Here is a 25290-nt window from a genome sequence, read left to right on the forward strand (position 1 = left end):
TGTGTGTGTGTGTGTGTGTGTGTGTGTGTGTGCTTTTGAGAAATAAAAATAAAAGAAATTAAAAAAAAATGTGTGTGTGTGTGTGTGTATATAAATATGTATATATATATATATATGTGTGTGTGTGTGTGTGTGTGTGTGTGTGTGTGTGTGTGTGAGAATAGATAATATTTTGTCTTCGCCCTACAAAATAAAACCAAACAGTAAAGTGTTAGCCATTTTTTCTCATTTAAATTCGACATTATTGTTAGGCTTCTGGTTAATTGGAAGGAATCGATTTCTAAACTAAAATTAAATAAAAAAAAAAAAGGAGCATCAACAGTTTGTTACAATACAACACAGGCTCTCAGCTTCATATATTTCCATCTAATTTGAAGAAGCAGTCTGGTTATTAACAAGATTATATCAGTGCAATAATTCTCGCCTCTCATATATGTTTTCATTTGACTGTATCTGCTCATGGGGCGGAAGGAGGGGTTGAATTGAATTTGGAGAATTCCTGCATATTAAAAAACCTGCTTCTGCAGTCCCGAGGGCCAGCGAGCGGTGCCATTCGACTGCAGATCAGCCAGAAGATTCTGCTGTGACAAAACAGGAGATCAGGAGAGGAGGTGACGGCTCTAGCACCCAATGGAATTATAAGAATATTTCAAATTAATTTTTAAATTGCAGTTTTAAAGGGGTAGATATTTCTAGAAAAAATTTGAAAAAAAAAAATAATAATAATAAAGAAAATTGAAAACGTCGAACTATGCAGCATCTGCTTATCCTCTCATATAATATCGCGAGAGTTTATAGCTTTTGGTAATTGTGATATCTAAAACACTGTAAAAGGTTAGGGGGTGGTTTTTGTCTATTTTCTTGATAGGATGACAAAACAAAATCCGAAAACACAGCAGTTGGGAAAAAATAAAATAAAACTCAAGGCACAAGTTTCAAGTAGAATAATGTTATTTTTCATTTTTTATAGTAAATGATCAGGATTTTGAAAACAAACATACACCATGTTTTTGTTAATTAAAAATGCTAATGAATAAATAAATAAATAAATGTAATATATAACAAAAAATGGGAAATAAACGCTACATGTACGTGCAACATAAAAACAGCTTCAAAAGAGTATCACTTTTTTACTTATGTAAAAAAAAAGAATTAAGTGCGTTTAATTCTGCAATTATCACGCATAACTGATCAAAGCAATTTTGCTTCAGATCAATAAATGTTTGATAAAAGTGCAACAAACACATGCATATCTGGGCTAATATGAAAGCGACAAAATCATAATAGAGGGGGATAAAATTTTCGTCAGGTTCTCTCAGTCATAAAGTGCTTAAATGGTTGAGTGCATTTAATTATCTAAAACCTCATAAGGAGCATGATCATCACAGGCAGCAGTCTCAACTGATTATTGAATTTTTCTAACATAGTGCCATTTCTAGAATCACCCTTGCTTTTCTTTTTTTTTAATTAACACTTTATTTGCCAAACCTTGGTTTTCTTTTTCTATTTATGTATGAATTTGTTTTTTTTTATTCATTTATTTACACCTTTACATTTGGATTGATGTAATAAATAAATAAATAAAAAGGCAGGCCTTGCAGGTTTAGAAGTAAAGCGAAGTTTTAACTGAGTTCAGGTTGAGATCTTATTGAAGTGCTTGGAAAGAAAATGCCTCGCAGCTGAGTCAAATGCAAACAAACAAATTGTCCCGCTTCATCAGTATATTAACACTAATTCTCACCCATTACATTAAGGGCTATTGAGCTGGAAGTGATCTGGCCACTGGTGAAAGACACAAACAGGGCTTGGCACTGCTTTTCAGTTAAGTGTCAAATGCAACAATTTTATATTGAGAGAGAAGATTGCTTTGTGGAAAATATACCAAACTCTGTTATAAGTCTTCAGGGAAGCTGTTCATGTGAAAATGCGGATTTAAGTGAATGAAAAAAAAAAGCGTTAAATACATTCCCCCAGTAAAAGAGCCGCAGAGGTTTAAGCATAAACGCGCTGAACTGGAACCAGTAAAAGTGTTTACTGGTAAATGAATTGGTGACTCCCGTTGTTTTAGAGTTCCGGGGCAGGATGTAAATGTTTTAATCTGTTGCCTGTGCCTATGCGTAATATTAGACGGGTTGACTTTCTCATTATAACCAGGAAGGGCAACGATGATCAATAGATGATTAATGCTGAAGATGGGCTCACATCTGCAGCCAGCTGTGAATATTTAGCATCACAGCCGGAATAGCTGCTGATTATTTTCCCTTTTTTTAACCCCTCTCAGATTTAACCAGCAACCAGAATCATTACAGCAGCTCCCCCCCAAACCTGAGCGCGTGCATATTTTCCCCAGAAATATTTGCCCATCATAGCATCTCCCCTTCCTTCTCCCTCCCTCCACCTCCAAGGTATAATTAATTGGACGAACTGAATTTCACACACGAATTATTCACGAATATATCGATCGATATTGAACACCCAGGGCCTTTCTCTTAACCTCACTTGGTTTGTCATGAAGGGAAGAATATTAATGTTATCAGTAAAAGAAAAATAAATAATAATAAAATGGGGGCAGAATCTAACCTGTTTTCGACTGGAATGAACACTGGATAATTTGGATTACATTTAACAACAAAGTAAAATAAAAATAAAATTGAAGCTCAAGGTGTGGGAAATGGAAGGGATGGCCTAAATAAAGAAGAGCAGGACAAACACTGCTGTTAATCAATTATGGCCACTGAAGAGTTTGAGGAATCCATCCGAACAAGGAGAGCTTCACAGATCTATAGCGAGTTATAGAAATTACATCCGATCAGCAGGATGTGCACCTGGAAAAACACCAAACCAGGATTTCTGCTCTTGCCAGGGCTGCTTTGTGCACGACTTTATGTCCGTCGGTTCCTACTGTAGCTCTAAAAGCTGCAATGATCGATGCCGCCCTCCCCCTCCCCTTTCTACGCCGAGCTTGGTTCAGTAATCAGGGCCCCCTTCCTCACCGATCGATCGATATTGATTACTAAATCCAGCGCCTGTAGCAAAGGCAAAGAGCGCTCTATGGCGCCCCCAGTGTGGCCGGGCCGCGGCGAGAGCGCCCCCTGCCGAGCCTAACGGCGCCAGGCGAGCCGGTCGATGAAGGGATGAGGGACGTGACCATCCGGTGAAGGGAGATGGGACTGAAGCACATTTAAAGACGCTCATTACTCCCGCTGACTTCCTGAAGAAAATAGGCGCATTTATCTTGAGCGCATTCATATGATGGCCTCCCCCTTTTTTATGTTTTTAAAAATAAATCTGACTTAAGTCTGAAAAAAGACTGCATGGTTTATCATAGAAATGTAAAACTATTTTAAAATAAGAACCCTTGCTGTAACTATAGATTAATGTGGGTTTATTTTCTAATATACAAATTCAAACAAATAACAACGACATCTTCAACAGCAATAATAATTATTATCATTATTAGTCCATATTCTAAGCTTAAAAGCAAACATTTCAGGATCTTAGAGACAATCAATAAGTCACACATTTTTACATTGCTTTTATTTTTTGTTTTGCTTTTCATCCTAAAGGGCAGAGAAATAGCCAACGATGTGCAAAATACATGTCCTCTTTTTGCTTTTAGAAATATACCATTTACCTTTTACAGCCCCAACTAATCAACCAACAAACAAACAAAAAAAAAAAAAAAAAAAAAAAAAAAAAAACTAACTTGCTAACTAGCTAACTAGCTAACTAACTAACTAACTAACTAACTAAAACATTTCAGAGGCTCCACGTTTGTTTTTGTAATACCTTTGTTGACCACAATAGGATAAAATGCATCTCTGGATGACTGTAGACATGTCTTCGCTAAATAAAGAAATGATTCTACTAATAAATGAAAAAAAACCAGGCGAAAAAGAAAAAAACTGATTTACTGTAATAAATGACAGAAGTGAACGGGTAGAATAAAATTGCATCTTATTAACATTAGTAAAGCTGTATTTGGCCGATGAAAAAGAGGCTCTTTCAGGAATTGGAAACCACATGAAAAACACCCGAAGCACAATAATAGATTTATATTCACAATAATGCAGTCAGAGAAGTAGGGTTGTAAATATTTTTTAATCCAAGTTTGAATAATTTCATTTTTAGATAGATACATTTTTAAACTAATAGCAATTTCCCATTTTCATGAACTTCTAGAGTTTCTTGTGAGTAGCTTATGCATTTCTCACTACTGCCAGGGATGTAGAGTGGATAGACATGTCCATCATGTCAGCTCCTTTGTGATCTTCAAACAGACCCGGCTGGGCTGTGACGCCTGTTCAGACTCGCCACCCTGCTGGGTAACAAATCCTCTTCCATTCTAAGTTTGATCCAGACAGTCCAAGATGTCTTTGATGGGTATAAAGCTGTAACTTCTCCCTGGTCATTGTGATCTTATACAAAAACGTGTAATAAGAGAGATCCTCACCTATATGTGTATTTATATATATGTGTGTGTGTGTTTATGTATATATGTACACATACTTATCTTAGCAGTTAAACAAATTATAGATTATTGCCATATCGATGACTGACAAATGAATGCTACCCTCCAGTATTTGTTTTTTGGAATTAGCAGCTGGTATTTATTTTGGCCTGTGTTTGCAGCTAAATGTCACAGAAATTATAAGGAGAAAAACATTTTAAAGTAATCACTGTTAGAAGATAGAACTGCCTAATATACCAAACTACACTTACATAACTTCTTTGAAATATCACCATTGTTTAGGACAGAGTCTATACACAATTTGTCAGGCTAATTTTTCATGGGGTAATGTATTCTTTTTTTGATCATCTGGAAGGTTAGCACTTTTTCTAAAGCTAACACCTAATAGCAGGAACCTGAGATGCAATAAAGTCAAGAAAACCTTCAGGAAATTAAGGATAGGAAAAAGTAAAAGAAGCATAAGGAAACAGCAGATTAATCACCACCAGAACAATCATCACAATAATCAAAAAATAAATATTGTGATATATGATGACAGAGAACATGAATCTAACTTTTATTCCAAGAAATGTTGTAAAACTGCCAAATAATAAAATCACTTTCCTTTTTCCCCTGCTCTTATGCCTTTAATAAATCAAAGTACTCTATGTGATGATATGTAAATGTACAGACACAAGCATGCTTTTGGACTAATCCGAGTGCAGCACATTAGCACCAGTGTTGATTTGAAATATGAAGATGATGGATGTGTAAGTGTGCAGGTTAGACATCTGTAGTAAACAGATTGGACTGCAATGGCTGATCAATGGGCTCTGTTCCACTGTAATTAGACACACAGAGCCACTGCTTGGCTCCAGCCACTTCAGCATAATCACAGCCACCTTCCAAACACACTTACACACAGACACACACACAGATGAAGAGTATAGGAGACAGGAAAAAAAATCCATCCCTAAATGCATCCAGACGCAGCACAAGAGTGAGACATTTACTAAAGGAGGTATGAAAGTATGAGACAATACTGACGGCAGCAGGTGGAGGCCCCGCTGGGATGGCATCTTTCTCTCCGATTTGCTCTCTTTTAATTGAGACAGTGGGGAAGCTGAGTAGGATGCGCGGTCTGTTATGGAGGATTCGATCCTTGGTCAGCAGGGGAACATGTGGCTCTAAGGTGGAGCCGCAGCCATCCACCATTTCTACCTTCTACTTTCCACCTGTCTGCTGCTTTCCACACATCAAACACATAGAGTTAAAACTCTTACCCACATACAGCACAGAAATTAACTATTAATTTCTGCGTTCGCTGCACAAACCCCTTCACCCCACTGGACCCCCTCCCAAATGTGGGAGCGCACCGTTTTTCTTTTGAAAATTGCTCTGTGTATGGAAGGGAGCTCATAGTAGCCGGTGCAAGCACCTCTCAAGTGTTTGCGTTTGGGGAAAGAGAAGGAAAGGGGGGACGGGAGGGTTTATAAATACCCTCTCAGAGCTCTATAGAGTGGGCTCTAGTGGGCTCTGTTTGAAGTAACAGACTGTAGACCTGCTGGGGGGGATCTGACCTCAGTCCCTACAGAACCCCTCCCTCCCCAATTCCTACAGCAAGTCGGTCAATATCTTGCTTTCTCCTTCACATGAACACCCCGCCTTCCTCTTCTTGGCTCCCATCTTTGGTTCTTACACTCACTCACACACACACACACACCTACACCCCCCCCCCCCCCCCCCCCCCCCCCCCCCCCCCCCCCCCCCCCCCCCCCCCCCCCCCCCCCCCCCCCCCCCACACACACACACACACACACACACACACTGTGTCTTACCCGTTCATCTTTTATTTTCATTTCTCTATTCTTTCGATGTCTCCTCTGTCTCTCATTTACAACACTCGCACACACATACACACTGAAACACAAAATGCTTACTTTTGTGCATCAGTCATTCAGTCCCCCATTGCGACTCAAACTGCATTAATATTGAATCAAACAGCAGTGTCTCCAGCTAGCTGGCAACAGCCAGTCCCACTGCCCTGCCCTCCCCACCCAATCTTTCTCTCACCGCAGGCTGGCTCCCTGTCTGCACTACACAGGATGGAAGGAATATTCCCACTGGGAAGGACGCATGGATTAGCTTTAAATCAACTTTAATATGGCAATAGAGATGGAGCTGTAGCCTTGCTGCTGCTGTTTAAACAGGTTTTATGTGTCTAAATACTAGTTAATACAGTTCCTTACAAAAATACTCATGCCACAAACACTTTTTTTTACATCCTGTCATGCTAAATCAAGAAACTTAAATTTGTCTAATTAATACTTGATATGGCAGAGAAACCCAAACTTGTTAATAACCTTGAAGCAGTTGTAAGATTTCACTTCAGTTTGATACCCCAATTGCAATATTCAACCGATGTGTAAATAGAGTCAAACGATGTATAATATGTTCTCAGTATAAATGAGGTTGTTCTGGGAAGGCCCTGGAGGTTTGTTGAATAAGATTGGTAAACACATCTTGTGAGAAAGGCCAAGGGAAATGGCAGACCTCTGTGGGATGGAGGTTTGAAGGAGTTTAGGGCACATTTGGGTAATAAAACAACACTTAAAGAGTTAAATGATTCACAGAACTATTCAGCCCCTCATCTAAAAATGGTAAGAGTGTAGCGTGATCGAGATGGGGCAAGCCTTTGATAGGGAGCAGGATGTAAAAGAAATGTATGTTTAAAATGTGTAAAAGGCCAAGTAGGGGAAAATAAAATGAAGAGGGTTGAAGAGGGTTCTCTATTCCAAGGAAAACAAGTAGGAAGTGTTTGGCCAGCAGGTAAAAAAACAAAACATGTTAAGGTAAGCTAACATTCTCACCATGAAACATGGTGGTGGCAGTATTATGGTGTGGGGATGTCTTTCTCCAGCAGGGAAAAGGAAGGTAGTCAGGGTTGATGGGAAATATAGATAGCCAACAAATATGGTAGTCGCTGGAAAAGATTTAAGACTGTATAGATTATTATCTTTAAGTAAAGGATGAACCTGAATATACAACTACAGTTACAATGAAAGGTCACCATCACCTTCCCCTTTTCTGGGACCAGGTCACAGGGGCCAGCAGTCAAACCAGAAACTCCCAAACTTCCATCTCCCCAGGAACCTCCACCAGCTCCGCTCTTGGATGCCCTAGGCGTTTCCAAGCCAAATGATCGATATAGTCCCTTCATCGTGTCCTAGGTCGTTCACTGGGCCTCTTCCCAGTGGGACATGCCTGGAACACCTATAGAGGGAAGCACCCAAGGGGCATCTGAAAACTATGCTTGAGCCACTTCAGCTTACTTCTCTTAATGGGGAGGAGATGTGGCTCTACTCCAATCCTCTCCCAAATAGGCAATCTCTTCACTCAGTTGTGTTCCTGCTCTCACCTATGGTCATGAATTCTGGAGAGACAAACTGGTCAATAAGGATTTGAATTTTGGCTGAGCTCTCTCTACACCATAACAGACCTGTGCAGTGTCCTGATTATAGCAGCAGCCGTACGGTTCCATCTATCGATCTACCGCTCCATTCTCTCCTCGCTCCTGAACAGGACCCCAGAAGTCCTCCACTTGAGGCAGGAACCCTCCTCCAACTTGAAGGAGGCAACCCACCCTTTTCTGGATATAAACCATGGCATTAGACTTGGAGGAGTTGATCCTTACCCCAGCTGGTATGCACTTGGATGCAAACTGTCTAAGGTCTTAGCAGCTGGGAGCCAGGAAAACCAAGTCATCTGCAAAAAGTAGAGACTTTGGTTCCCAAACCAGACCCCCTCTAGTTCTTGGCTACACCTAGAAGCCTTGTACATCAAGTTTTTCAATGGGACAAGTGACAGAGGGCACAGAGTCCAACATACACAGACTTAATGCCGGCTATGTGGAGCAAACTCCTGCTCCACTTGTACAGAGACCAGATGGACCCTTGTAAAGGGGCCCTTGACCCAGCACTCCTGTAGTCATCCCCACAGGGCACCACAAAGGCAAAACATTCTCTCTCCCAACTTGTCCATTGTATTGACAAAGCCAACAGTCAAAGGCCTTTTCCAGGTTCAGAAATCACATGTGGACCAGTTGAGCAAACTCCCCTAGATCCTCAAACACTCTCCAGACGGTGTAGAGGTGGTCCGTTGTCCTGCAGCTGGGTCAAAAACCAAACTTCTCCTCCTAAAGCCAAGGTTCAGCAATTAGACAGACACTCCTCTCCATCAACCTGGTAAAGGCCTTCCTGCAGAGGCTGAGAAGTGTGATCCGTCTGTAGCTAGAACGCACCTTCCTATAAGCAAACACACACAAGAAATGCACATAAGTTCTTCATATTTGCTTTGGTTAGAAATGTAGAAAAATCAAGTTTTCATTTTTTTCCACTTCACTATCATGTTTGATTATGAGTTGATCAATCAGTGAAAACATTAAATATTGTGGTGGTGGCATGAAAAAAGGTTAAAATGTTTAGTATTGTATATTAATACATTTGCAAGGATTTACTTTTTAATTATCCTCTGAGGTCTCTTTTTGTTTTTCTTAATCAATTCTGTGTATTTACCTTATTTTTTTCTTTGTTTATTTTCTTTCTCTTCTCGGCTTTCCTGCTCTCATCGACATCCCTCCCACCGCTGCCACCCAAACCAAGCCTGCAAGCGCAAAGAACAGGAGCAACACAAGGACCGCAACACAGCGCCTAAAAAACAGCGTCTAGTCTTCACGGACCTGCAGCGTCGCACACTCATCGCCATCTTTAAGGAAAACAAACGCCCGTCCAAGGAAATGCAGATCACCATCTCCCAGCAGCTTGGCCTGGAACTCAGCACCGTCAGCAACTTCTTCATGAATGCTCGCCGCCGGTGCGTGGATCGCTGGCACGACGACCATGGGGCCAGCCCCGGGCAGCCGGGAACCTCCACCACCACTTTCTCCAAGGCCTGAGAGATGAAGGAGGAGGCCTTCAAGAGTGCTGGGTAGCCAGGTTTGGAGCAGCAGGCGTCACAAGGAGGTGGCTGTGAAACCTGTCTCTGATGACCCTACCTGGCCTGGACTGCCTGAAAAAAAAACCCTTCGTGCCATGCAATCATCATTCTTGTCAGTCAAAATCTCAAACTCTCACTTGAAAGAAGTAGAATTTAAGAGGTGAGGTGTGAAGTCAGGTTCACTCTGCTTTACTCACACAAGGACAATCATTGATTTAGTCTTTTTTGTGTTTTGTTTTTAAAAATCTTTTTAAAAACATCTGACAAAGCAAAGAGACACCAAAGATTTGATCATTTTCTTGGACGGTTTTTACATTTTGCCAGCCTCCTCCTTAGCCACCCTACCAACAACCCTTAACTCACCTCCTTTGTGTCTGCCTCCTTTGTCATGTCCTCTCTATGGAAGCAACAAGGGCAAAAGAACGGCAATAAATCTGACGAGACAACAGCACATAGCCTTATTATCAGTGCCCCATCCTGCACATTCACACATGTAGAGAGAGGGAAGGCGTCGTCAAGAAAATTGTGCAGCTTGTGAAAAAACAAGAAGGTTTTTGAATTTGCTGCCTCCACCTCCACTCCCTTTTCCCCCTGTAGTCTCCTTCATTTCTCAGCCAAAGGTATTCCCTGATGACCAGCCATTTCAGAGAGCAGCTCAGGCTGATCATACAGCAAACTAATGAATTGAAAAATGAATCGATGCAGATGGAGAAAGTGGCTCCTTGACCCCCACCCCCCCTTTCTGCCTTGTGAAGGTGAAATTCAAGATTCTCAGCAGGAGATCTCAACCTCTTCCAGGCCCAGGTTATATTTTTGCACAGATGTCAAAGGGCCTGCAGGGAGAGATGTCATTGTTACTCCTAGCCTGAGCCCACAGAGTCTGAGTTTCCCTGACCAAATGGAGGGGCCGGCAAGATGTCTGGACATGCTCTTTGTTCTGCTGGGAGCCTGAATCAATAGCTGGGAACCGAACGATGACAACAACACGCTCGGGCATCCAGCCAAACTACATTACAGCTGCGTATTAAAAAAAAAAAGCAGAGGAGCACACAGAAGACAACACAAAGGCCTCCACAGCAGCAAGCAACAAACCAACAGCACACCACTTTGTCCTGGTCCTGTCCACACTGGCAGAGCAACAGTGCCCCCTGCTGTTGTCAATAGAGACCTGTAAACAGCAGAATAAAATACAAAAAAAGGGAGGGGGTGTTGGGATAGGTGGGAGAATTCAAAAATGCTGCACTAGATGCTGAGGAGAAGTCACGGCACAACACATTCAGGGCCTCACAGCTCTTTGAAGGGGGATCAATACTTTACCATTATCCTATTGTTGTTCCTCATCCAACCAGCACTGGAGGAGGGGGGTGGTTGAGACGAATGATGAAAATAACGCAGGGATTTAGCAAAGGCAGGGAATTACTGTATGTAGGCAGGAATTAACAAATCAAAAAATACTACTGAAAAAGCAGAGAGAAGTGCATCAGGGGGAAACAGAAAGGCGAGACAGACTCAGTGGAGGTTTAAATTTAAGCATTTCTTGTTTGGAGGCTTTATATTTTGCATTCATTTTTTTCGGTCTGCAAAAAAACTCTGAAAATAATAATTTATTGCAAACCTTACGGTTATGGAACAGTAGCTAACCCAAAGCAAAACCAACACACCCACAGCAACAAACAGTGCCAATGCTTACTGCCTTAATGTGAGAATACGGTACTAAGGTCCACACACTCCACAGTGCACCTCACTGATGACAGGCAGTGTGTGCCATAGCAACAATCAGCATTCAACTTAATTCAAATATACTTGTTTTTTAGTAAAAGAAAATAGAAAAAAAAAGAACCTGAAACAACTAAAGCAGGAAAAAAAATGATTCAAACACAAAACTGGACAAATTTTCACACAAAATCTTTGGTTCTCTACCTCCTTTTTCGCCCTTCCAATCTAACCCCATTGGCCCTCGCCCTTTCTCTCTCCCTCCCTATATTGATGCGGGTATTTAATTAGTACCATAGACACAAAGTTTCTATTTCTTGTTACTATTGTGCTCTGTTGTGCATATGGAAGGCACCTTGTTGATAATTAAAAAAAACAAAACAAAGAACCAAAAAAGGAAGGACTTCTTCAATGGAAAAAAGGGGGACACAAGGACTTGGTCTGCTGAAGGATATATTTTTTTGCAGACTTAAAGGAGACATTTCCAGGAAGAAGAGGACAAGAGAGAAAACAGGGAGCTGCAGGAAAGAAAAAGAAGAAATGATGGACGCTTCATCCTTTCTGGCGTTTCATGTCAGGACTGTGCTTCTCTCTAGAAGAGGGACATAATTTGACCTCAGAACGTCCTGGCTTACTTGGTTTGCTCTGTCAGAGGAGGACGGCTTTGAGGTTTAATAGTCATCTGTGTGGTCTTAAGATGCAACTGTAGCATTTCCAACAATGTAGTCAGATTAGCAGTGCAGATTAGACAACAAATGGTCACTACAGAGAAGTTGATGGAGGGGCACTGACTAATGTCATACTGCTGTAAGCAGTGAGTCAACGTCGCCAAAGGAAGATGAGCTAAAATCGACTAGTACAATTAAGTAAGCATAGGTAGATAGATAGACTCAGCTCTCTAGTTATGAAGCTGACAAAATGACATTTGTTTGTAGTGAGAACCAGTGTGGCTACCTCACTAAGCTGAGTGGTTTGTGAAACCGCCACTAATACCAAAGATACTGCAGCCTACCAGTCGCAAACTGCCTAGGGGGACCCAACCCAAATTATTAAACAACACAAAAACTCCCCCCTCCCCTTTATTCTCCTCAAAATTTCTCATACTGACTAATATCAAAGACGCACATTACATTTGTTTCAGACAGTGCAGTCAGACTGCATCGTGCCACTTAGGAGGAGGTGGTTGCCTTGCAGAAAGAGTTGAGTGCCTTTTCCCTTCAACCACGGGTGGGACTGCACTGGTCACACACAAACACACACACATAAAACATGTGCAGTCACAAAGATGCATGCACGCATTCTCACAAACATGCACTCACACAGACAATGCACCCATAATTGGATTGACAGAGGCGAGGGGTGGGGGGGGTACAAAGAGAGGGACACAGAATGGGGGCTGTGTCAGCATTTTCTCTCATATTGACTTTCCATCTTGATACACTAGAATACAAGCACTTTATCACGTAGAAAGTCTATAAAACATTTTCTCTACACCATTTATTTCAAACAAACCTATGTGTTACTCCTAAATCTTTCAGTCTTTGTAACTGTATTGTTAATCATCTCGCCAGGCTTTCTTAATTTGTTTTTCCTTTCCTTTGCCTGACGTGCTTTCACTCTCAGCTGTTTTTGGCTTTCTCACATCAGAGATATTTTTGTGTAACAGAGAAAGAGGAAGCATAAAAAAGGCTGTTGGGTTTAAGCACTTGGAGCGTCTGCTATTTTAAAAAGAAAAACAAGTCCATTGCGTGCAAGCACAGAGGCTGCACTAAAAAAGTGTGGAAGACTCAAACTCTCCTCCCTCCACCTCTCCTGCCCAGACAATATTTCCCCCTGGCTAGTGCCAAGACTTGGTAGGCTTGTGTTTGACAATTAATTCTGAAATACCTCAAAAACCTTTCATGTAAACTTTATGTAATTTAAAACTGAAAATAATACTGCTAATGATAACGATGATTATGAAACTATGATACTTATGATAGTTAGTTTTGGAACTTGTGACTTGAAGCTTTATACTGTTAAAAATTCCTTTTATCCGTTTGCTTATTTTTCTTGTACGTTCCCTCGGTTTGTTTTTTGCTACGGCATGTACTTACTGTTTTCTTAAAAGGAAAAGACATTGTGAATGTTTCTGTGGAGGACAAGCTGAGAAAAAGAAAAGACAAAGGCTAAGGCCAGGATAGAGAGAGAAAGAGGGTTATTTACCAAGAAGGACTTGCAATTGTATTCACACCCCTCAAAATGTTCACATGGGACATTGCAACCACAAACTTCAATGCAGTTAAAGTGGAAGCTTATGTCATAGAGAAAAACTTCTTCTGAATCAATAGTTCTTATTCTTCACTCGTTTGTAGACTGAACATTTCCCTCATTAATCTTTACAAACTAACATTCCGTTAGCTTGAATTAAGATTGTCCATGGAAACCAGTCACATTTGGCCACAGATTCTTAGTTTTGTCAAGATCTTGACTATGGCCAGGCCATTCTTGCATATAATTATAGTTTAACCCAAAGTATTGCATAACAGCGCTAGCTTCATATTTAGGTGTTTACATGGAGGAAGGCAAACCTCTCCATCAGTCTAAGATATTCTGCAGCCCTACAATGGTTTTTTTTTCAAGGTTCAAAGGTTCAGCTTTTTTTATAAATCAATTAATCCTCTGTTTGCCTGGATTATCAGTTAATTCAAAGGCTATGTCATGGCAGGTCAGCAACAGCGGTATATTTTTTTCAAATTTTTTTTAGACGATGGATTCAAAAAAAAAAGTTCTGTTCCATTGATTTATAAGGTAATCTTCCTTCAAGTTAGAATATCCAAGACCAATCTGTTGTGTTCCTTGAATTTTTTAGGAAGCAGCGTGTTTACTTATGTTTCTAACAAACCTTTTGCAGCCTTCAAATAATAACTGATTTTATGCACAAAAAAATTAAAAATAATAATAATATATATAGACAATATTTAACTGTGGTACTTGGACTTTATTTAGGGTTGTTGGAAAAAATGGGGCTGAATACATCCACAGACTAAATTTTTAAGATCTTATTGTAATATTACTTCTCAGTCATGTGCTACATATAATAACATAAAATCCCAGCAAAACACATTAAGGTCTGGGGTTGTATGTGGCAAAATGTGAATAAATCCAAGAGGTGTGAATACTTTTGCAGGGAACTACTTTTAAGCTCTCTCACAGGAAGCTACATTCAAAGAAAACAAAACAAACAAAAAACAACAACACACAATTTGAACTAAATCATAACCCAAAATTTGATGTGATAAACCAAAGGAGGAATAACCTTGCATTCATTGTTAGCTTTCTTCTGCCTTTTAGTTGTCTTTTCTCTGAGGAAAAAAAGAAATACATAAAAAAAGAAAAAAAAAAATAGACAAAACTGTTACTTTTAAAGGTTCCTGGGTGTGTTCAAGTGCTCCTGATGTTCTTAGATAATTAAAGACCAGCACCTACTGTTGAGAAGAAGGTGCACTTTTTCCTTTTCTTTTGTGCATGGATATTGTATAACTGTATAGAAACCAACAGGAATGACCTGTGATTTTGTGGGGAGAGGAAAGGGATAGACAGATTAGGGAGTGGGTGGAAATGGGGGTGGGGGAATATTTTGGTTATCAAAATAAATGCGAGAAAAAAAAAATAAGGGTGGGAGGTATTTGGGTTTTAGGCGTTGGAGGGGTTGTTGTTTTTAGATTTTCTGTCACTGTTGGATTCACTGGTTGTGTGCATGTGTTGTTGCAACCCTTCCCCCCCTTCCCCCAATGTTTCTTTGATGTATATAAATCCAGACAGTAGGGGGCAGTGTGTGCTGGGGGAGGTCAAATTTGTCTCCTCCCTAATCAATAGCATTCAATCTTCATTCCTCAGCTCGTGTTCCACACTTGGGTCTCGGAACGTGTGTCTTGCTTTTCCAAAGACTGGCTGTTTACTTGGAGTTAATCAGAGGGACACACACCGATCCGAGCGGCCTTGAATATGCCTGTATGTTTGTCTACATGCTTTTTCTTCAACCTGTGTATATGTGTTCATTTGTACCTATGTGGAAAACAGTGTTTTTTTCTATTTTATGTTTCATTGCTATGGGTTGCAATATTTGTCATGCAAAAATCTAAAACCATTTCTTGCCGATTGACTGACCAACCAACAGCGGTACCATGGCAAACCAGTGTCCGCCCTGAAACGTTTCCCACATTTGCTGTCAAACAGCATTTGCTTCGGGCAACGTCTCACAGCCGAACTCTATGGTTTGTCCAGGCTGGACCGATGTAGAGACACCCCCAGTCACACTGTGCTCTCCCTCTTCTGTTACCTGTTAATCAATCAGAACCAAGTGTCTTTGTGATGGTAGAAGACAATCAGTTTCAAAACAAGAAAAAAGGTAGAGAGAGGGCAGGCCAGTGGGGAGGAGGAAGGGGAGGATAGAAGTGTAAAAATCATGGGAGAAGAGGCTCTCTGGATCTAAATGAGCTGCAGTGTGCAACTGCCAAACGACTCACCCCAATACCCCCTCCAGCTTGCTCAAATACATTCATTATTCACCCCATCATTGGCTAAAATCTCTCTTTTCGCCCTCTCTTACTGTTAACTCTGCCTCATCTCCTGCCTCAAAACCAGAGAGCTTTGGTGCAAAGACCATGCTTCCCATCACCCACTGTCTGCTGATCTAATGATGATGTAGCCAGCCGCGAGGAAATAAAAATGGCTCCGGTTGGTGGCTTTTGCACAGAGAACTATGCAAACACCTGACCCTCCCCAATCTTAATCGTTGCTGCTGGGTCAGAGTGTATAACCCTCAACCCCCAGCCCCCCCACTCCACATTTTAACTCTCACACTTGGACCCTTCTCTACCTCTTTTCGCCCCGCCAGTCTTACGAGGGTGAAGCAGCACCAGTCGCTTGGTTCATTCTTGCTCTGAGCGGCCGGGGATAGAGTGGCACTGCAGCACCCAGTATTTTCACCACAAAAGCCCAAACTGCCACTGACGCCAAAATGTAGCCCAAGCCGATGTTTGCAAGTTGACCCCTACTCCCACCTCTCCTTACAACCCTCCTGCCCCATTCCACTGATCATGGCTCCACTGTCCCACAATGTTTGACTGTCTTTGTCCCTAGCGCCAAGGAAGGGCCACAATCAATGCAAAGACGCTTAACATTGTTCTTACTCAAGTTTACAAAGTCGTCTGGAGACGGTGGATCGTATTGCACTCAGATGGACTTACAGGTAGACAAACAGACACAGGCACATGCTGAGGAGGGTGACTCTGCCCCTTTGACAATATTTGTTTCCTTATTTTTCTGAAACCAAAGATAAAATCAGAGGTACGACAATCTGGCTGCCAAAACCTGGAAGACAATATATGGCTTTCCAGGCTGTTCTATATGGTTCCTGTGATTTACTCGGCCATGTGGACATTCCATGTCTTGCACTTAAACGCACACAGATACACACACATTTTCTGATTCAAACCTTCACACAGATGCAGACACGTATCCGTCCAGGTAGAAATGGGGAAGCAACCTGCTCACATCTGATCAGAAAGCCTCTCTCCCACCCTCCTCCCACTGCAGAAGCCGGAGAGCCTGTGGAGGACTTTTAGTTTCACTCTAGTTGAGACTCTCGAGAAGGTAAAAAACCTGAGTAATAACTGTTACAGAAAAATAAAAAATCTTAAAAGGATAATATGGGTAAATTGCGTGTTTTGAAATAAATTAACAAATAAAACAATTGTAAAACAAAGTGGGCCTGTCGATTTCTTTCGTGTGAATTAATTCAAAGGCAGGTTATTACATTTTCAAGTATATTCTTTATTAGTAAAATAGGGCTATGCAAACATTAAAATCCTAGAGACTCAGAGATCATATAGAAAATACATGAACAACTCATTGTGTCCACATTTTATGATCAAGACTTTGAAGCAATAATTATGAACTCATGAAGGAACAATAAAACCATGTGGGTACATTTAGCATTACATAACCGTAAGAACTGCTTTTTATTCTTTCCTGCTTTCTCTCCATACCCCAAACTAGTTTGATGTTTGCAAGAATAACTGTATTTTTTCATTCTGTATTATTAGAAAATCTTTTATTATATTCTATTGTCATTTAATCTGATTTGGATCCCTGGATTGGCCCATTCATTATGGTAAAATACGACTATGATTAAGACTCTGAAGAAACCATAAATAAAGACTATTTCAAATCAACAGTTTATTTGCTCCTAGCATAGTTCCCACAGTGGGTACAAATAGATGCATAGTCAGTATAGGATTTTCATTTCATTGCACAATTCCTAAAAGAACAAAAACAAAAAAAACAATCAACTGGACTTTGTTTCTGTACTGTTACTGTAGCAGTCAGATACAAATCATGCAGCACATGTCAATGTAGCATCACCAAGTCTATTCAAAATTCAGCATTTTCTAATCAAAACCTTCCCCTGGGTTTATTTAGCAGAAACAATGACCCTCCTGCCAACTTTGTGGGGCACCACATAGCCCTTAAGATTTCTTGGTCTCAGGAAACAGCTATCTGGGCTCTATCTGCCTAAAAAAGCTAAATAAAGCACTTTGCCAAAGCAGAGGGTAGACTGCTTGTTCTTAGATGCCCTTAAATATCAGATGGCTTTTTACTGATATTCACCTTCTCATCTTTTAACGTCTCTGTATTTCGAATGGAAGTTGCGGATTTAATGAGGCGCCCAGGCCCGGCACCCTGGGAAATGGCATATGATGACCGGCGGAGTGATGACCCTCTACTGAACTTTGACCTTAACTCCACTGGAGGAGGGGATGAGCTGTGTATCTGCAAGAAACACACATCAGGGATAAATATAAACATGAAAATAAATGGATGGAGTTTCAAACTTTCATATTTTTTCTGTATTTTCAAACAAGTATTTAGTTTCAAGCAAAAAGCTGGTAATTAAACATGATAGCTACAAACAGCAACTTAACAAAATATGTGAAGATTGTCATTTAAAATAGATATGAACGTTTAAACAAATAGCTATTTAGGAATACACATTTTCACGTTTTTATGATGGTGAGTATGATTTGTTTTACAAGATTGTATGTATAGGATTTTGAAATAAAAAATGTGTACTGTCCCTCACACACTTCAGTGAATCTAAATCAAATTTGAAAGTGCAAAACTCAGCTACATTTTAAAATACAACATCCTTCTTTTGCAGAGCCACACGACTTCAGTCGTGGTAATTTTTCAACACTTTACAAAGTTTTAAGTAATTTTCAAAACATTAATTGCCAAAAGAATAACAATATTTTTGGGACATGCCTCTTTAAAATCCTTGTAAGAGTGGAATAGCCAGCCTTTCTGACATTTTAAATCAACATTATAGACCACATAACAATTAATGAGAGGACTAGAACTAAAATGGTTGGTGGCATGCCTGTAAGGAGGCAACACAGGAAAGTAAAAAAAAAACAAACAAACAAAAAAGAAAAACAAAACAAAACAGATGACAGAGGCAGAGTTTTTTATACTCACTGAAAAGGTAGTGGGGAATTACTTTCATGGTTTCTAACGTTGAAAAATTGCCTCAATGGAAACGTATACCCAATACAACTCTTTCCATGGCTACGATGGATAACTTCTGACACTCAGCAGCAGCCACTGGAGCGACTGTGTGTGTTTTTGAGCACAAAGTTTCTCACTAAAGAAAATTAATTTTACTGAAGTTTTAACATTTATGTATATCCTTTAGTTAAAAAAAAGATTTCTGACATGTAATGTTCACTTAAATAAATTAATAACTAGTCTTACCAGATATTAACCTCAGTAATTAGTTGCATGAAAGACTTCATTTATCTTATTCCCAGTATTGTGATTTCCATTCTAACAACTCGAGGTTTCGGATTAGTTTTAATGGCTTTGTCCTTAGATTAAGGTTTTGATACCTAAAATACTCAAATGAAGATTTTTGCCCAATGTGTACAAAAAGTAAATATTCATAAAAAAAAACTAAACAAAACGTTTAGCTGTTTTCCTTTACAGGCAGATTTTACAAAACCATTGAACAGCTTGCTAATAAAAAGAAACAAAACTCTGGACATTGGTGTGTAACAGAAAGACAATGATCGCGAGAGGAAAACATCAACTTGATGATTTCTGCCCTAATTTTTTTTTCCAACTAAAATTGTTTTAATTACTGTGAGAAAATACAGGCAGGCTGGGCTCGCAACCAAACACTTTAAAACTGTTGATTAGAAAACTCCAAACCACGGTATGAACTTCCATCTTAGTTTAACATTTAAAGGTATAGTGGATCATCAAAATAAGTGGTCCTCCTAATTGTCAATCATTCTGTTGATATGTTTACGTAAGGCCAATTTTTCCACTATGTCAGACTCACCAATGATAAGTGCTCGTCCCCGTTTACACTTATCATTGGTGAGTCTGACATAGTGGAAAAATTGCTAATCTTCTTTTGGAAAGTAAGCTTGTATGAGCAATGCAAACAGCAACTTTTAAACAGAGCGTGCATAAGGAGAAATTGGCCCTTGCACGCATTTAATATGCGTTCCCTGAACTGGTGTTGTGTATGTGCATTTTTTTTAAACATGGAGAGGACGGGTCCTTTCAAAAATTTACAAAAATCCTCCACTATACCTTTAACCACAAAATCATCCTGATATTTCAGTGACCTAATGGTTAGGTGGCCATTAGTAAGATCTCTTTCTGGCAGCTGTTGACTCTATTCTCAGATGATGTGTGTCCAGTGTTTTTCTTTATAGAGTTTTCTGCTGTTATTCCTTTTTTCCTTTTTGACATTTGTCATGGAAACATATTTAAAAAATGAAATCTGACACCCAAATGAAAATGAGCAAGTCTGAAACCATCAAGGTAAAAACATTTAAATTGATAATGCATGTCCTTAAATTTTTTAATGAAAGTTTTGCTGCTAGATACGGATTGATGCCTCACCTTGTGTTTATTGTGCACAGTGAGAATGACATTGAGGGCGTGAGCCGTGACCGAGGGCAGAACAGCAGTCCAAGTTGTGAGAAAAGCTGTGAGCCACACAACCGGATCAATGAAGGCCTTTTCAGACACACCTGGGGAAAAACAAACACAGGCTTCAAACCTTGCAACTGGAATACTAACATCTCACCTTAATTTATCCATGAACAGAAGAATAATTCAAATGTACAATTGTGCTGCACAACCAGTTGTTTTTCTTTTTTTGCTTTTTTTTGATATACTCCCAGGTACTTTAAATGGTCGCAGTGCCATTTTCTCTTTTTGCTATTTTAGATAAAATCCTTCAGTCTCTGAATGGATGGATGGAAGTGCAAATGATCCTATTTCAGTGGTAATATCATATATAATTAAGAAGTAAAAAAATATAATGAAGATACTTTGAAAATAAAATTACCAAGGAAGTAATAGTCAGCAGGCGAGCTCTGAAAAAGCCGAGTGCTGTGAGTGATTCTAGTACAGATAAAGAACAGAACCACTGAGACGCAAACAGCTGCAATACTGAACTTTGTCCAGTATTTGGTCACCATAACAATCTGAAAAAAAAAAAAATGAGAATGAGCAGATGAATGTAGATGAATGTTTGAACATTTTTACTAAAATCTTAATTTAAAGATTTAAAGACAGTGAGAAAGACTATTTTTAACTGAACATTATTTATTAATGCAGACAATAATATGGAAAGGGAGGTTTTGTTGTGGAAATGTTAACAATGTTGTACAGATTTAGATTAATATAATTAGACGGACAAATAGTATAGCTGTAAGACAGAGGGTCAGCATGATAAAACCCCACCACAGAGCAGAATGTGGTTGACAAAAAAACGATAAAGTAGTTGTGAGCCAATTCTAACAGTTAATGCTACTGACAACAATGTTTGTATGCTTTGACAGGCAGTGGAAAAATCTTTATCTGTCAATGAAAACAAACACAGATAAATAGAGTATTAAATTAATGGATTTGTATTTCTAAAGTCAAAACAAATCACAGTATACATTAGACAGAGGGGATATGGATCATTAACTTTCAAAGCTCAAAACATATATAAAATATAAAAGAACACTTTTAGGTCGAACAAAAAAGTTAGAAAACAAGAGTCTGGTCTTTTTTAAGAATCTATTGAATCATTTTAGAATTTGCATTATTTTTAATTTGGCAATTAATGTTGCTGTGATTAAAAATGAGTTTTTTCAGAATTATATGCAAAAGCAATGTGAGCTTCATCTGTAAAACCCAAAGCATCTACCAGTTACTCAAAATATTCTATTGTAACTGTAAATGCTGATTCTTACATTTATACATAATAAATAGTTGATTAAAAAAGCTCTACAGCCCTAGATGGCTGCTGAGGATGTAATGCGATTTTAGTCACGTGTGCTGAAGCAGAGCAACATTTCAAACATGCAGGACAGTGGGGACCAAGTTGAAAACTCCTGGTTAAGGCAGCACAGAATGATGAAAACACAATGATGAAATTCCACAGTGAAAGGCATTTCATAACATAAATAATACAGATTAATCGAAAATGTGAATAAAATCACTATCGCATTTCTGCTATTAAGTGCACTTTTTTTTAACATATATTATGTTTTTTCTAACATTAAGTCGGACCAAGTATAAATTATAATTTATATCTAAGTATTCATATCTAAATCCTAGATTTTTATCTAAATGTTTATTTTTGTCCTTGCTTTGCAACTATACTTGGGAGTTATCACAGATAGTAATCATGACATCTTTTTGTAACTTTGTTTTCTAATTTTTTATAGATAATAAGCAACAATTTAATAAGTAATATACAATAATTATTATACAGAAATAAACAGAAACAAACAGAAAAAAATAAATAAAAAATAAAAGGACAGTGATAAATTACTGAGGAGGAAATGGGTTTGGTTAATTTTGCCTTATGTTCTATGTTTACATTTGACATTTTCACAGAATATATTTAATATAAATGGCCTTGATTTCAATTTTAGCAATAAGCATTAATTGTAAAACATATTATATTTATGTATTAATTTAGTTAGGTCAGTACATGTACATTACATTTTAATAACCATTATCATTTAAATGTATTTCAATTATGTTTTAGGTATAGTTTCAACCATTTCAATCATAGTTTAAATACTTAAGAAATAATAAACAGTTGCTGCATAAGGCCATATCACAATATTTATGTACTTTCCATTTTTTTTATAAACCATTTTTTGTTAAACTCCTGGTCCATATTCCTTATTTTGTGAGTTATCTTCTCATTCAATTTAAATTATTTTATATATATATATATATATATATATATATATATATATATTTATTTATTTTTTTTTCCATTCCTTTGTTATGATTTTTAAAGCTGTAATCCTTAGTATCTGAAAAATATACTTTTCAAATAAATTTATATCTGTTTGGATTTTTCCTAACATAATTTTTTTCTTCTTTCAAATCCAGTTTCACTTCAACAATTTGAAATACTTCTTTGCGGTAAGGTTGTATTATTTTACAAATATAGAAAATCTCTGTGCAATTAATATTTTCCTCTCCACAATTCCTCCAACATTTGCAGTTTACCTTTTTATATTTACTCAAACTTTCTGGAGTCATGAAGTACCATAATGTATCATGATTATTTTCCAAGCAAACTCTTTGCATGTTCTCCCCGAGCATGCATGGGTTCTCTCCGGGCACTCCGGCTTCCTCCCACAGTCCAAAAACATGATTGTTAGGTTAATTGGCTTCTCTAAATTCTCCTTAGTTGTGAGTGCGTGCGTGAATGTTCGTTTATCCCGTTTGTCTCTGTGTTCCCCTGCGATGGACTGGCGACCTGTCCAGGGTGTACCCCGCCTCTCGCCCTTAGAAAGCTGGAGATAGGCACCAGCACCCCTTGCAACCCCCTTTGGGATAAGCGTGACGGAAAATGGATGGATGGATTATTGAATAATTGATCTGTTGTATACTTCTTAAATTCAGGATCCCTAAATATTTCTCTCAAGTGAACCCTTTATTCATGCATCTAATAATTATTTTCAACACCTTAATGTTGTTTCCTATACAATAGTTATACTTTATTTCTTTAAGTTCTTTCTCTTTAGTTATAAAAGATTCGATTAAACGTGCCTTACACATTTCCATTTCTTGTCATTTAGGATTATTAGAGTCACTTATTAGAGTCAAAAGTTATTGTTGACTTCACCTGGGCTACTTTAAAATATGTCTCTAGATCTGGTAGTGCTAATCCTCCGTCTAATATTGGTAATTTAAATTTTTTAAGTTTCACCCGTGTTTTTTTTTTTTTCTTTATTATCCCAGATAAATTTTCTCATCAAGTCATCCCATTCTTTAAAGTACCTGGGTGGTATGTAGCTAGCCAAAGTTTAAGACATAATCAAGAATCTGGGCAAAGAAATCATTCTGAAAGATTTAATTTTCTCAAGCACTGATAAGATCAGAATCTTCCATCTACTAAACTTAGCTTTAACCTGATTTGTTAATTTATCGCAATTGATTTTGATATACTCCCAGGTAATTTAAATGGTCGCAGTCCCATTTGAAATTCAACTTAATTCTAATTTCATTGTGCACTTCCTCTATTATCATAACCTCTGATTCATGTGAATTTAGCTTGTATCCTGAGTGTTGACAATATAGTTGTATTTCTTCCATTAGATTATCGAAGGATTTCCTAACCTCCAATATTGCCACCATCACATTGTCTGCATACATCGCTAATTCATATTCATAACCACCAGCTTAATCCCACTTCTATTCTTATTTTGTCTTATGCTGTCTGCTAAAGGCTCTGTACACAGTACATAAACTAATCATTAATATCTTAAGATTAAAGTAATTTCTTAAATAAGGGACAAAACATTTCAAGAGAGAGGGACCCATCCAGAAGACTTACTCATCTTTTTGAAGTTATCTTTAGCGGTTGCTACTAACTATGAGAGGTAAAAGCATTACATGTGAAGATGTTATGTTATTTGCTAAATTTTAATGTTTGTGCCCAATAATGTATAATTTCAATAATCTTGCAGGACTTGAATGTGTCACACTGGGAAACAGAACGTTGGCAGTAAATTCTGTCACATTGCATAATGGGAGAATTTAGACTGCAGCAATTTATCAATGCACTTGCTATTAAAATTAGATGCTGAAAGTCATGGCTGAGTAAAGGAGAAAAAACAGCAGATAACAATCAAAGGAGTGGGCATCCTGTAGGATGAGTGGCCATCCATGGAAAGACTTAATTTACTGTGGTTGCATCTCCCACAATAAATAACCATAGACTACTGATTAAATCTCATGACAGACATTTCTTTTGCCATGACAGCCTTGCCACTCTATTATTTTTCTCCCTTAATTCTTTGAATAATCCTGATCAGCTTTTCAGGTTGTTAAGCAACACATCTCCATAGCATGACGTTACTCCTACCATGCTTCACCATGAGGATGTCCTTTTTTAGAATAAGATGTTGTGTTGCTATTTTTTCACACACATATTATTTGGCATTTTCTTGGCATTGAGATTTGCCAAAAAGATGCATTTTTGTTTAATCTGAACAAGATATCTTCTTCCAAATGGGTCTAATGACGTGTAGACTACTTCTACAATTAATTCTCCCCTTATTTGGCTTGTCAGTTTAAGTGGGCAGCCATGTATTTGTAAATTTACAATCTGCACCTTACTCTGTCTATGGATTGAATGGATTGAATCATGTACCATGAGCTTGTCCAAACATACAATTTAAGCTTTTTAAATATTTTGAATTTTTACATAACTTCATCCCTATTCCTACCTTTATGACTGTATTTATTCTGGGATTAAATTGCACACAGTAGGACTCTATTAAAACATATGTTTCTTTTGAAGGCGAAGCGTAATGCTTTGTTTTATTCAAGGATATCAAAAAAGGGTGAATGAAAGTTAAGGCCTAGGTTCAAGCTTTTATAATTTTCCCTCAGCTTCACACTTATGCTTTCATTTCTGGTAGTTTGTCACATAACATGTAAATAGAATACATTGAAATTGGGGTTTAATAATAAAGAAAAGTGAGACTGCAACCCCATTAGATACCTCTAATAAGTTATTGTATTAGTGCAACACTAATGATTCTTAT

At 38.4% G+C, this 25290-nt stretch overlaps 2 protein-coding genes across 4 annotated transcripts in view; one reads left to right on the top strand and one right to left on the bottom strand.

The window, feature by feature from the left end:
• LOC107089723 (hepatocyte nuclear factor 6-like) overlaps positions 1–11304 on the top strand; it is a 23443-nt gene extending 12139 nt beyond the window's left edge. Inside the window, exon 2 of one of the 2 annotated variants that reach the window (XM_015382656.1) lies at positions 9112–11304. In XM_015382656.1, coding sequence (XP_015238142.1) covers positions 9112–9404 — 293 coding nt within the window. In that variant the 3' untranslated portion in view covers positions 9405–11304. Of the gene's footprint in view, positions 1–9097 lie in introns of both variants that reach the window. The other variant, XM_015382657.1, reaches the window with a different exon arrangement.
• A 5642-nt stretch (positions 11305–16946) lies between these two features.
• LOC107089722 (phospholipid-transporting ATPase IC-like) overlaps positions 16947–25290 on the bottom strand; it is a 34262-nt gene continuing 25918 nt past the window's right edge. The window contains exons 26-28 of one of the 2 annotated variants that reach the window (XM_015382654.1): positions 20568–20706; positions 20117–20247; positions 16947–17974 (exon numbers count right to left, since the gene is read on the bottom strand). In XM_015382654.1, coding sequence (XP_015238140.1) covers positions 17780–17974; positions 20117–20247; positions 20568–20706 — 465 coding nt within the window. In that variant the 3' untranslated portion in view covers positions 16947–17779. The remainder of the gene's footprint in view (positions 17975–20116; positions 20248–20567; positions 20707–25290) is intronic. The other variant, XM_015382655.1, reaches the window with a different exon arrangement.

This window comes from Cyprinodon variegatus, unplaced genomic scaffold (genome assembly GCF_000732505.1).
Source record: "Cyprinodon variegatus isolate N-32 unplaced genomic scaffold, C_variegatus-1.0 Scaffold261, whole genome shotgun sequence".
NCBI classification, from domain to species: domain Eukaryota; kingdom Metazoa; phylum Chordata; class Actinopteri; order Cyprinodontiformes; family Cyprinodontidae; genus Cyprinodon; species Cyprinodon variegatus.